At 36.0% G+C, this 14,375-nt stretch overlaps 1 protein-coding gene and 1 long non-coding RNA gene across 5 annotated transcripts; both read right to left on the bottom strand.

The window, feature by feature from the left end:
* Positions 1 to 2,383: 2,383 nt before the first annotated feature.
* On the bottom strand, positions 2,384 to 14,105 carry LOC130047699 (uncharacterized). Of its 4 annotated transcripts, none has more exons than XR_008796518.1 (7): positions 13,588 to 14,105; positions 4,815 to 4,885; positions 4,454 to 4,594; positions 3,900 to 3,985; positions 3,546 to 3,649; positions 2,906 to 3,191; positions 2,384 to 2,434 (listed from the first exon to the last, which is right to left on the bottom strand). It is a non-coding gene; the product is annotated as an uncharacterized LOC130047699 (long non-coding RNA). The 4 variants fall into 4 exon arrangements; XR_008796520.1 differs by having other exon boundaries at positions 3,882 to 3,985; positions 4,815 to 5,262; positions 13,588 to 14,023; XR_008796517.1 differs by having other exon boundaries at positions 4,815 to 5,262; positions 13,588 to 14,020.
* Positions 8,262 to 9,875, bottom strand: LOC130047695 (uncharacterized). The gene is made up of 2 exons (XM_056143084.1): positions 9,313 to 9,875; positions 8,262 to 8,631 (listed from the first exon to the last, which is right to left on the bottom strand). Exons 1-2 carry the CDS (start codon positions 9,749 to 9,751, stop codon positions 8,396 to 8,398), a joined length of 675 nt encoding a protein of 224 aa, XP_055999059.1. The 5' UTR covers positions 9,752 to 9,875; the 3' UTR covers positions 8,262 to 8,395.
* Positions 14,106 to 14,375: the final 270 nt, after the last annotated feature.

Raw genomic sequence — 14,375 nt, 5'->3', positions numbered from 1 at the left:
GTTTTAATGTGCGACACACCTTCTACCCAAGATGTATCTACAGACAAAGTTTGATGATTCTAGGCCTTGTAGTATTTAAGTTACGGGTCGGACACGAAAAAGCTAACAGACGGACGGACATCTTCTTAATGAAAAGCCACAGTGACCTGGTTTTAATGTGCGACACACCTTCTACCCAAGATGTATCTACAGACAAAGTTTGATGATTCTAGGCCTTGTAGTATTTAAGTTACGGGTCGGACACGAAAAAGCTAACAGACGGACGGACAGACAGACGGACGGACATGAACGCCATACCATAATACGTCCCGTCTTAAGACGGGCGTATAAAAATCACAATGTAATAATCTTTCTGTGAGCTTTAAAAATTTCAGATAAATATAACAGGAAATGAAGAATTCTCTATGTTTATTTTTTGATCTGTTGGGAATCAAAACTGTACATAATTAAAAAAAAACAACAGGATTCAGCTGTAAAAGCTTTGTTGTATTTTAAATGTGATTCAACATCACATTGAAATAACACATGAAAGATGTACATTATAGTAGTACATGTTCTATACACTGAGTCAACAAACAAGCAACCATGTATACACAATTGTATACATTAAAATAGCTCTAATACTGTAAACGTATTACATTTGGTTGTGTATTCTTTTTAGCGCCTTTGGCGGAAAGCAACTTCCCGCTCATTCAAATACAACGCTAAATGTCTTACACTCTACACATAAATAAAAAAAAAAAAAGGAATTCGCTAAATCAAATTCACGCTAACTTGTTCAAAAATCAATTTCCGCCAAATATCGTACACGCTGAATATAATACATTTACAGTAAATATATGCATACATTTAAATTTCACTTGTTACATGTTCTAGTTGTATAGGCCTAATATGTAAATTATATTAGATAGAGGGTTTTTGTCCATCGGTGTCTCTTAATTTCTGTATTCTGCTGATATTTTTAAGCATCACCAATTTTCTATTCATATGCTCTTTTGGCAAATCATCGTTATGCTGGGAATCAATCTACACAATCACTTAACCTGGAGACATACTGTCGCACCTAAAACAAATATGAAAATTCTTGATTTTAATAGATAAATAAATTATAAACCATGTGTTCAGAGCCATTCACTATTTTTTTTTTATGTAAAAGTACATGTATTTCACTTAGATATTTAGTACAAGCTGTTAAAAACAGTAATGAAATTCAAGTAATGCTTTGGGGTATCTGTAGAATTTTTTCATCATTTCAAAAAATGAATGCACATAACTAGCACAGTATAATATTTACTTTTAACATGTTTAAAGAACTGACTAATTATGAATCCTGACAACAATTTTGTTAAACTAATCAAAATGGATTTTGCTTTCCGACAGGACTGTCAAGGGAAAGTTTGTTTAACATGTTTAAGGAAATAATTTCACTATATGTTACTATATAGCTTTAATTAAATTAATTAAGTAACTAGACTCTCAGTAGATAATTAATGAAAGAGAAAATAAAAATTAATGCTTGGGCAAAAATTTGAGATCAGAAAAAAGACGCCTTATGCGGCATTTAAGAAAGAAAATTGACAGTAAACACACCTACCTCAAAATACATGTGGGTTTCACATGTTGACAAACATCCAGAAAGTTGCATCATGCGCACCTGAAAAAAGAATTCCCTTTAATTCAGTGGGACAATTCCAATAAAGTTATAGTATTCCTAGTAAATGAGCCCAAAATTAATACAGTAGGCCTAAAATAGGATGCCGAAAAAAGAAAAAAAGAACAGAAATTCTCTCTATATATAGAACTACAATTGACTAAGTTCATTTTGATTGGCTATTTCCTTGCGTAAGACCTTTAAGATGACTAAAAGTTAATGAAATTAAATGAAATTTGCAGAAAAATGTCTATTAGTTATTTATCTCTCATATACTAGTGCATCAAAATCTATTTTGACCCTAAATAAGGGATGAAAAATAGGAGATAACTCTTCCAAACAGATTGCAGAATTTTAGGCTAAAATTTCTGGTCAAATTGATCTCCAGTATATCATTTTCAAAACAGAAAAAAATCTTATGAGTGAATTATTTAGGAAAAAATTTGGAATGATATGCAAGCTGAGATGTTGGAGTTTGTGTCCATCTGCATAAAAGTTTTTTCAACTCTAATTAACAAGCCCTAATTAACTAAGAAACAGGAAGTTTACTGACTTATAAGGAAGTAATTAGCAAAAAATTGTCAATCTTAATTCTAAACAAAGTCAGGGACTGGAAAAAATGGTGCTAAGAAAGACTTCAATGACGTATCATGGAGCTTTGATAACAGTGATCACTGATAAATGGCTGGTGATTAAGATAAGTGGTTCTTTAGCAGTAGGGAGTGATGAGGCTTTTCCATCAGTCATCAAAGAATGGAGTTTCTCTTAGAAGACCAGGCAGCTCTAAAATAAATAAACAAGATAAAAATTTACAATACATAAACATGCACACCACAACACAATAGCATATTCTTAGAAAAGGTTTGCAAGTGTACAGTTAAATAATAATCATGCCAAAGAAGGGACCAAAGTGGTTGCATCAACATCAACTCAAAAAAGGAAGTATTCCTCACAACAAGGGTCAGCATAGTACAGGGACCACCAGCCCAGTCCAATCTCTAGTACCCATAAGAAGGCTAAGTAAAGAAGAGTTTCAGGATGTTGTATGGCCACAGAAGAATGGAATGTTTGCAGTTACCGATGCTGAGAGCCGAAGCAGTGAAATGAAGATTTTGCGACCCGGACCAAGTGAAGTCCAGCCTGTAGACTCCAACATGGACGCTGTGTCAGATGACCCAAACTCAAAACCATACAAAATACTTCACCAAGAGAAGACTGCTAAATTGTGGAATAATGCATTTAAAGAACACTCACAGAAGTTTCCAGACTGTAATGGTTCACTGGACTGGAACCAGCATGGGGAGGAAAAACGAGGCCTGGCATGGATCCTTTCCATCCGATGTAAGAAGTGCCACTATACAAGTCGCCGTGAAAAGCTGTATGAAGAGGTGGGGAGATCCAGAAGGGGACGCAGAGCTGCACAGCTAAATGTGGCTATGGCTGTCGGTCACATGGGTACCAGCCTTACTACAGAGGGTATGCGTGGTATGCTTCTTGGCGCAAATATTGAACCAGCATCAGCTACCAACATGCAGCAGACCTGCAACAAAGTGGGAAAAATTATCACAGATGTGAATAAAACCAGCAAGAAGAAAATAAGGCACGCAGGGTGATGACCGTCCACTAGACATTTCCCATTATACCAGTGATGGGGATAGTGCCACTGCATCCGGGGCATCTGAAAAACAAGAACATGTCATCGAAAACCTTAAAGACATGCGTCATTTCTTTGACTCTCAAAGAAAACAGACAGCTAAGGCACTGTTCAGCAGTCACATGTTTCCCGGAAGATCCAAAGCCATGAAAGAATACATGCAGAGATTTGCCTTAGATCTGAAGCTTCGAAGTAGGACAGAGTACGAGAATTGCTACAAACACTACTCCGGAGACTTACCTTTGATGAAGCGGGCTATGTCTACTGCTGTCCGTTCTATCATAAGCTGCTACCAAGGACAGTGCGGGAAATCCTGTCAACTTCATTCCTTTTCCTGTCGCGGACTGAAAAGCAAGAAGTGAAAATCTTCAGTGTTGCCTAGTGACTTTGAATTAAACATGACAGAAGAAGACAAATGTTTATTAAAAGACTGTATAAATTTGACTTTAGGACCAAATAATCTTGATAAAATTAAATATCATACTTCTACAAAAAAATCTGAATCTGTGATTAGGGCATATTAAAAATCAAATCCAAAATGTATTACAAGTAGTAGAAATTTTGAAAGTAGAATACATAAAGTTGTGCACTCACTGAATGGGGGTCATGGAAAATCAACATTGGAACTTTGTGAATCTGTAGGGGCACCTGTTGTAAAAGGAAGTAGAGTGGTCCATCATCTAAAACAACAACAAAATAGGCAAAATTACTTTAAAATGAAACAAAAACTTTTAAAATATAAATATCAATGAAAATACTACAGATTTAAGAGATATCAGCTCTAAGATAAAAAATCAAAAGACACTTACAATAAATCACTAACAGATCCAAAATTAAAAAGGAAGTTGTAAGTGTGAAAAAAAGGGCGGGGGCATTGATGATGTGTATCATTTGTGTATGTAATTTAAATGTATGAAATTTGTATTTAATACACATTCTGTAAATTGTGTTGCATGTAATAAATGTTATGTTTTATCATGCACTGTTTCTATTCAACTGCGTCTATGAGAATATGTATAAATGATGTATAATCGTATTGTAAAATGTGACATTTTCTTATACGAGGAAGTTTGTACAAGTTAATTTGTTCTATCTTTTATTATTCATTTTAATAAAGTTATTTAAAATAATTATCATGTATTTCTTACCTGTCTGATGAACACAACAAAGGTTACAAAGGTGATTGGTAGAAATACGGGTATACGGGTGTCAAAACTCTCTGTTGATGACATGACAGCATCCTGCATTGTTTATCCACCATTATTGATCTTTAACAGGGGAGGCTACTCCTGAAATCAGAGAAATTGCAGTCAAAATGAACGTTACCTGTTACTCTTAAGGTCTCACACAAGGAAATAATTTCACTATATGTTACTATATAGCTTTAATTAAATTAAGATAATTAATGAAAGAGAAAATAAAGATTAATTCTTGGGCAAAAATTTGAGATCAGAAAAAAGACGCCTTATGCGGCATTTAAGAGAGAAAATTGACAGTAAACACACCTACCTCAAAATACACGTGGGTTTCACATGTTGACAAACAGACTACACACCATCCAGAAGTTGCATCATGCGCACCTGAAAAAAGAGTTCCCTTTAATTCAGTGGGACAATTCCAATAAAGTTATAACATTCCTAGTAAATGAGCCCAAAATTAATACTGTAGGCCTAAAATAGGATGCCAAAAAAGAAAAAAAGGAAAAGAAATTGTCTCTATATATATATGTAACAGGAAAGGAGAAAATGTATGGCTGGACCGGGAATTGAACCCGGGACCCCTGCATCACTAGTCAGGTGCTCTACCGACTGAGCTACCCAGGCCGATATCCACGGCCAGAACCATTACATTCCTCCCTCCTTAAATTGTCTTCGCCCTCGAAGATGCAACCCAAGTTCTTATTTGTCCCTGGGAGGACTTTCACCTCCAAGTCCAGGGGTGGTCAACGGCACCAAATCTGTAACAGGAAATGAGAAAATGTATGGCAGGACCGGAAATCGAACCCGGGACCCCTGCATCACTAGTCAGGTGCTCTACTGACTGAGCTATCCAGGCCGATATCCACGGCCCAAACCATTACATATAGAACTACAATTGACTAAATCATTTTGATTGGCTATTTCCTTGTGTAAGACCTTTAAGTGTATATTAATTGTAAACTTTGGCAGCATGAAGTGTGCATTTATGACTGAGAGAATAATTTAACTCTAGAGGCTAGCTTATAAATCATCAAAGATAAAATATTTCAATATTTATGACATTTGAGAAAGGTAATAATGGCTTAGAAAACTTTTTTTTTTGGCAATTATGGTCACCTTTTTTTAAACATTAAACTTTATGTGTAATGAAGTTCTTTTGGATTTTGTGTAGGCAATAGAGAAAATGATAAATCGTAGAATAAATAAAAAGAAAATTTATTTTGCAATAAGATAAGAAATATAGAGATGTTTGAAAAACAAAGAAATCACACTTTCACATTCACACACCCATACTCTCTCACCGAGAAAGAAAATATAAATTGGTATAATAAACCTGGCAATATTGACAATCAATATAACGTATAACTGTCAAGACAATCCAATAGTTAATACAACAAATATGTCATTCCAGGCTGAAAATATAACTGGTAATAAATGTATTACATAATGGTTCAAATAGTAGCTAATTCCGCTAACTACAGAAAAGGTTAAACAGTAGTAAATTACGTTTTGTACAAATTTCTCAAATTCCTTTTTGATAAAATGTTTAATTTAGGCCACATAAAATTAATTCTCTGGTTCTCAGGCCAATTTTCTCAAAAACAGATGAGGGAGGGAGGCTTTTTTTTCTTCTTATTATTCGTACCAAAACAGATGAGGGAGGCTTTTTTTTATTTGCCAACTTGACATAAAACATATAACATCAAGCAAATTCTTTATTGTACCGTCACTATACATATGAAACAAATTTAACACATGCTATCTTAACAAATTGTCTTGTGTGGTCAAAATAATAAAGCATATGTACTACAGTTAAGTTGCATAGTGTTTTGGCATTATTATTATGATCATCGGCACTATCATTGTCGAAATGTGCAGAAACATTGGCGGGCTTGGTTTCACACACCGTATATCTCACAAAGTGGCCGAAAACAGGTATCGTTGACGATACTTTATTTGTAATGATTGCAGAGTCTAATTCGTTCTTGTTCTTACCGACACTAACGGAGACAGCTGCATTTTTTAATTTCTCAGGAAACGTCCAGCTTCCCAAATCGAACTTCATTGCTTTCACACCCTCATAAAGATCTAGGAAGGTACATCCCTCCGAATATCCCTCTATAATTGTCCATGGTAGAATGAACACTGCTCCTTGTCGAATACTTATTGACACAATAGACATTCTCAAAATAATGCTGCAACCACGTTGTTATACATCGGAAGTCTTTATTGCGCACGACAAACGAAGATTTCCGGTATTCGGCATTCTCTGCTAAATACAGCTATTCGTATACTGAGACAGGAGGAGCTCCGAATAATGCGGAAGTTTTGAAAAATTGAATGCGGAATTTTTTTTTCCGGATACGTCGCCGCATTACCTACTTTTTATTTTATTAAAAATGCAATAAAATTTGCAATGCGGGCACCTCAAAACAGATGCGCGCGGGCCTGAGAACCGTAATTTCAATTTTATGTGGCCTTACTGAAACTCAATATGAAAGTTTGGCTACTCAGCACAATTCAATTTAACGCCACGTCACACTTGGCACAACCAGGCCTCCATACAGCGCGAATAGCCCCTCCGCTTCCAGTCCCGGACTCGCAGGCCTCTCACTGAACAACGATACTGGGTATAACGCCAACTACACTAATGGCAACACTAGGCCCACAAAATAATTGCCAAGTCCACCACGTGGAACACCCATGTACAGTGCGGTCTCACGTGTTCTGATTCCCACGCCGAACACCTACTGAAACGCTTAGAGTACTGCCTGATATGGCCCAGATAGCTTCTTAAATCCCCTCTGCACTGAAATAGCAATAACTTAACCTAAAACCTATACACAAAGTGACTTGGGTAACAACAAATTTGAAAACACAATACACGAGAAAATTAACCCGAAACCTCGCAAATATTTTCACACAAAAATAGCTTACCGGCTGGAGAAAACCTATGCCCACACAGTAAAATGTTTATCTCTCTGGCTACCCATTACCCAGACTAACTTCTGGAATTCGCCAAGAAAAGACCCCTGCTGGACAGCATGAAAACGTGGCCGCACGCTTGACAAACAGCCGCTACTCTGACTGACCAAACCGGTATGCTAAAAATAGCCTTATCAACCAACACTCACACTACGGAAACACCTTACAAGCATAAACAACTATTTACAGACAACACCACAAAAACTAACTAAAATGAAAATTAACTTCATCATATTATGACTCAACACTATACCAAGGTTAAAAATTTTTCTCTTGACAAACATATTTATCCATATGATATAATTTTGTAAACAAATGTTTGCAACTCATGTATTCATTCCAGAATATGCTTGTTTAAGTTTTGGGGTGCTCTAATCCAACATACAGGGTTCGAAATTAACTCATGTCTGTAAGTCCGAGACTAGGCCACAATTAAAAGAATGTTTGTTTCCCCTCCCCCGGGTCTAGTTTTTGAAACTGACCAGGCAGGCAGGTGATATTTTTTTTTTTTAAATTCATATAATTTTATATGTATTGTCGGAAAAAAGCAGATCTGTCAAACAGGGCACTGATTGTCTTCAATGCTTAACATCTGGAGAAGAGAACATTTATACTTCTATGTTGAGGATTGGTTGAGCTTCAATGTTTTATGTATTAAAATCCTGGAATGGCTTGCTGGCGTTGAATCTGTATGCTAATATGAATGCTCTGGATGTGTAATTTCTGTTTTCTTTACTCCGACATTTCTTTAAAAAACATTTAAAGAAATAAATGAAAATAAACAAAAAACATTTATTCTTGACTAGAAACAAGTAGAAACAAATATCATAAACAACATGTTAAAAAGAATGACTTAGAGAGGATGAATATCAGACTAGAATTAACTGATTGTCAGACTAGAATTAACTATTTCTTAATTGGATTTCTCTTTGGGACTTCCAATTTTTTTGAACGACACAAGTCACAAACTGGCAGCACAACTTTAAAGTTTTTGCACAAGTCCTTGTCCTTTTGGATCTCTGTTGCAACACAATATGCACATATGTCTTTGCGGCCAACATCCGAGCTGTAGTATGCAAATTCAATGTGACTGGTACATGCAAGCTGGAGTCTTGTGAAAACTTTTCCATGTAGAACATCCCCTGAAAGTGACAAAAAAACACTTGTCAGAGAAAAAAATTGATTTTAATGTTTTTGTGCTCTTTATTTTCTTTTTCAGATTACCCAAGGTTAAATTCAAAGATTCATCCCTACTTCCATTACTTCAATGATACAAATATTATAAAGATGTTATCATTCAATGACTGTAAATATAAAGGCTGCCAAAAACATAATTTCCACAGATTGTGCATTTAATACTGAATGTCCTTTTGGAGAGTGAAAAAGGGGAATATGCATGGTAGATGCAAACATGTTTTATCCTGCACATGTATATAAGGCCTACAAAAAGCATTTAAATTTTTGAACAATGCAAGGATACAGATTGAATGTGGACAAACACACAAATCCAATTTCTGTTCTTCTGACATTTTGTCATTTGATTAAAAAGATATGAAAAGTGAATATTCATCTTAGTTCATGTATCCATTGTTTATGATATTGATCATCATGATGATAAACAAATGAAAAAAATTTGGGCAGCACTTCCCCTAGGAATTTACCGTTTTTACACCCCCTACCATAAATTTCCCCAGACCAAAAGTTTGGGAACATTGAAGAAAGAAATGAAATGGTGTGGGACAGACTCATTTATAACTTTAAGACATGAGCCATACACCATCTCAAACCTACTTGATAGAAATATAATAATGCATATAAATTACCTGTAAATCTGGGAGAGGCTTCATCAATCTTTTGAGGGAGCTTTGTCAGTGTGCTGGACTTTCTCATCAAAACATCGAAAGCTGTAGAACATGTAGGAGGATTTTGACCTTTTGGTACATTGTTATTTGGTTCTAAGTCTCTTATCACGTCAAATTGTACATATTTCAATTTTTTATCAAAGTTGTGAACCACTTGTATCTGTTCTTCAAAATCTGGCTCAAAAGTTACACCGTTGGCAAGTTTGTCCGACACGGTGACAGTTACTTCGTCCAACTTGTCTATGTTATGGTCGCCGTCCGCTGTCAAATCATTCAAAACCTCATTCCATGTACAGTGTTTGGAGAAACTGTAGAGTCTGTTGACTATTATGGGCACAACTTTAGATGTGTGTTTGTATTTTATCTTTACAGTAGACGACAACGCTATTCTGTCACCCATTTTTTCAAGTATCGATAAATCCCGGTAACTTCCGAAAAAAGCAGAAGTAACGTCTAGAACCGACACGGAGCGGACACGATTTTTTTACGGAAATAAAAAAAAAAAAACATCGCAATTTTTTGGCAAAAAAATTTTTGACCCGGGCCCTTTTTTTTGACCCGGTCGGGGCGAGGGGAAACAAACATATTTTTATTTTTGGCCCTAGTAGAAAACATGTCGGACTAGTGAACTCTCTATAGCACTAGTCCGTACGGACTAGTGAAAATCCGGAAATCAATTTTGAATTGGTAAAGATTTTAGCAAGATTTGTCTGAGTCTCTTAGATGTTTGAACTTATGGTTGATTACCTGCATGGTCAGGTGTTTGCCTGACTATGACAGTCTGATCTTCCAAACACATGGAGTGCGTTTGAGACCGCCGTTCTTCGAACGTGCACACATTGTCAAATTCCTGCCGATTCCGAACGCCGAGTACACATCAAAAGAACATGTTCTAGGTGCAAGAATTGCAAGTAGTGTGGTCTGAGAACATGTACGTTTGTGCGCACTTGTTCTCGTCATTCGCGACTCTAACACAGTAGTTCATAACACTATAGCTCATGACTTGGTCAATCGAGTGAATTTTATTGACTTTCTTGATAAAATTTCGAACTCCTGTGACTCTAAGGTCTGAACACTAAAACAACAGGAACGTCGATCTCGAACGCACTTATGGACGTTTATCAAAGGATTAACTCGGAGGTTAATATTGTATGCTTTTGAAGATCTTGAATACGAAATAAAATATGGTGGTCTCTTTTTCTTCTGTAGGTGTCAGAAATCGAATTGTTTGCAACTGTGATGTGTTTAGTTTGATTAAAATGAAGATCATTTTTTGATATACTGGACGGACTAGTGAAATGCTTTGCGGACTAGTGAACATCAATAGTGACTAGTCCGTACGGACTAGTGCTTGAAAAAGTTAATTTCGAACCCTGAACATACCTCTAACTCTAACCCCTGCTTTTATATTGTGACATGTGCGGGGTTAGAGTCAGAGGTATCACAGATTTGGAGTGCTCAGAATATGTATTATGGGCACTTATGAATAAAATTGGGGGAGGGGGGGGGGTAAATACTACATGAACTTGGTTGCCCCTGAAATTTTTTTTGGAAAGTTTGTGCATGGGGCATTTCCGTTTTGGGACAAAGCGACTTAGTAACCATTCAACATAAACAATATTTATAGTATTCTAGCCTGTGTATTGTTGAACTTTTGCATATTTTGTTTAAAGAATGACAGACAAAAGACTAATAAGGATTTGTAACAAATTCTTTTATCTTCATTCAAAAGTGGTAAAGTGGTTAGACAGTATCTTTCAAGAGTCATGAAATAAGGGACTCCTTACATAGTCCGAGATAACATACATACATACATGATGTTTAACATTTCATCGTGTTGTGGTAGTTTGGGTTTTACTTTTACTTCTGGATTTCGATCACGATGTAAATTATTCACCCGTTGTATTTGACCACGCCCACTTTATCTTTTAGCCAATCACTTTAATGACAGTTTCTACTTTCTATTGTCTAATTTGCTATATAAAGCCATGCAGCTTATTATTCGTCGAAGCAAGACAGCTGGCCTTGCTAGCTACTCTTCTCCTTCCATTATTCCTGTTTTAGAATTACGTTTTGTACGTCTACTTTGCCCCTTTTTACTTACTAAATTATTATATTACCTTTCGGTTGGGAGATTTCTTGATAGTTTCTAGGCTAAGTTCTAGGCTTTAGGAGTGTGTATTTGTCACATTCATACTGGTAATAAATTCGTAAAGTGTTATTTATCTTATTTTCATTTCTATTTGAATCTATTTCAAGTTTAAAATCATAGTGTAGTTGGGTCGTTTCGGAGTCGCTACTATCAAAATAAATTAAAAACAAACACAACGCGAAGTACAGACTATACGAACGCCAGACCTGCTACAGTGTAAAAACATTGCATTTTGTTAATTATCTACAGCCACCTGCCAAAAGTTTATAGACAAAATGGCGGATCTAAATTCCAACTTCACGGAAGTGGCTTGTTTTTTCTTTTGTAAATTCTATATATAGATAACGGGGATTCCGTATGCATACCACATATAAGTACAGGGTCTTGAGACGTCATATGTGACATCATGTGTTGGTATTTATTTGATGATCGTCTGATACAAGCTTCTGAATGTAGCTATGGGAAAGTCTAAGAATTTATCGCCAGCTGTGAAACAAATTGTCGTAGACAGTTACAGACAAATGGGAAATTATTCTGAAACTGCTAGGGTATTGAAAATGGACCGGAAAACCGTGTATGCTGTTGTAAAACGGTGTGAAATTCAAGGAAGTGCGGGAAATGCTAAAAAATCGGGACGCCCCAGAAAAATGGACGTTAGAGGCGAGCGTCAACTATTGCGGCTTGTAAAATTTAACCGTACCACTCCATTAAAAGACATAACAGGACAATTTAATCAAGGTAGGCAAGTTCCCGTGTCTGAAAGATCAATTCATCGTTATTTGTCAAAAACTAAGTACCATCGACGTGTATGCAGGAAGAAAATTCGGATTCGCGAACAAAATAGGAAAAACCGTGTGGCATGGGCAAGAGGTAAACGACGGTGGACTGTTGACTATAACTGGTCAAAAGTGATCTTCTCTGATGAATGTAAAGTTGTTTTGGGACAAAACAATCGAGTTTATATTTGGAGAAAGGCAGGAGAAGAATGGTTACCAGCGTGCATCAGCCCCGGCGCACCACCGAAACCTGCTATGAGTTTAATGTTGTGGGGATGCATTACCTGGAATGGAGTTGGCACACTAACGGTGGTTAATGGCAACATTAATGCAAATAAATATATTGATATCCTTGAAGAACAATTGTGGCCGGTTGTAGTGAAAAATTTTCCTACTAACGATTACATATTTCAAGATGACAATGCCCCGGTTCACCGTGCCCGAATTGTACAAGAATATAAACAAATAAACAGAATTCCAGGTATGTTTTGGCCAGCACAGTCACCTGATGCAAATATAATTGAAAACATTTATTTTCTGTTGAAAAATAAACTTAAACGCAGACTTTCTAATATAAACAATGTCACTGACTTGGAGAGAAATATAAATGACATCTGGATTAACATACCCGTTACTTACATACGAAACCTCTATCGATCCCTACCTATCAGAATGTTGAAAATGATCAGATCAAAGGGATATATAACAAAATACTGAGGTAAGATTTATTCTCTTTGTAATTTCATAGCCACTGAAAATCCGTATTACGTTGACGTTTAGACATTGACGTCCACCATTTGTCTATAAACTTTTGGCAGTTGGCTGTAAATAAATTGCACATTAAATATCAAAATCGTGAAAAAGCCTGGAAAACGTCAGATATTTCGGACTACTCCTTATAATGCGAATGAATTTTGTCATTGAGTGAATGAAGACCGAGCATATAAACAAGGTCTCATGTCACGCAAAAAAGATCTCCCCTTTCAGTGAACCTAGGACAGCAGAGAATAAATCTAAATTTGCACTCTCCTAATAGCATTGGTGGAGTCCATGAATGAAAATTTCACGAGGGAATTTTAATAAACAAATACAACTCTCCCACTAAAAACAAACTTTTAAAAAAATAGTAAAATTACAAGTATTTATAATGTAAAAGCTAAATCATGGGGAATTTGAGAATGTCATTAGAAAGCTTATCAACACAGTATCGACATTAAATAAAAATCAGTGTGTGTGTACGCAAAATACTGACATTTTAATACCACCCTCTCTGTCTGTGTGGATTTTAGATAAGTAAAACGTTCTAACCTTTTTAGCAACGTCCAATTCCATCACACATTAAAGTGTCACCATTAACTTTTCCTTACTAGTTACAATATCACTGGGGACAGTTTATAAATATATCTGCACTGTATCTTTATGTGTTTATCAATCCATTGCAAATATGACCGTCAGAATTTTCTCGTAGTCGAAACATGGTAAACGATTCAGACAACAATATATCCTTCGTTAGTATTGACTAATGCTCCAAATGCGTAATCGAGGGCAGTTCATGTGCTCGTAGCTGTACAATGAATATACATGTCTACATACGGTGATAAAATGTACACATCACAATTTGATTTCGCCATTCTCTGGCCTTCCCACAATGCCTCTCGTGAATGTTTACATCCAGGAGGCCCCGTAAAGACTTGCTCTGCACTGATAACATACATACATACATGATGTTTAACAGTTCATCGTGTAAAAACATTGCAGTTTGTTAATTATTTAAATAAATTAAAAAAGAGAAGTCGAATCAAAACAATGTATCTAAATCAACTAGATCTAAGCACTACACAAGCATGAGGCCCCGAAACAGCTTGGCGGGCTTGTACAGACAACTTGTTCCTGTACGATTCTCACACATTTCTTTTATGAAATAGAAATAAATATAGCACAAAGCTTGTTTCTTATCATACCAAATGACAAGATTTAATATCCTAAAGATTATTTCATTCAAACTTTTTCAATATATGTCAACATTTTTAAGTATTAAAAAAACACGTTTATGAGCTGCTGACCCCTAAATATAGGGGCCAGCCCCTTTTTCTTGA

The sequence above is a fragment of the Ostrea edulis genome, chromosome 7 (assembly GCF_947568905.1).
Source record: "Ostrea edulis chromosome 7, xbOstEdul1.1, whole genome shotgun sequence".
NCBI classification, from domain to species: domain Eukaryota; kingdom Metazoa; phylum Mollusca; class Bivalvia; order Ostreida; family Ostreidae; genus Ostrea; species Ostrea edulis.
Note: the sequence above shows the minus strand (reverse complement) of the source record. Positions and strands in the feature narration are given on the sequence as shown.

What these genes read in the sequence shown, in the direction of transcription:
- LOC130047695 (XM_056143084.1), bottom strand. Translation starts at nt 9,751, where the DNA reads ATGGGTGACAGAATAGCGTTGTCGTCTACTGTAAAGATAAAATACAAA. An exon ending in AGCCTCTCCCAGATTTACAG is followed by an intron (nt 8,632 to 9,312) that starts GTAATTTATATG and finishes TGTCACTTTCAG; the next exon opens with GGGATGTTCTACATGGAAAA.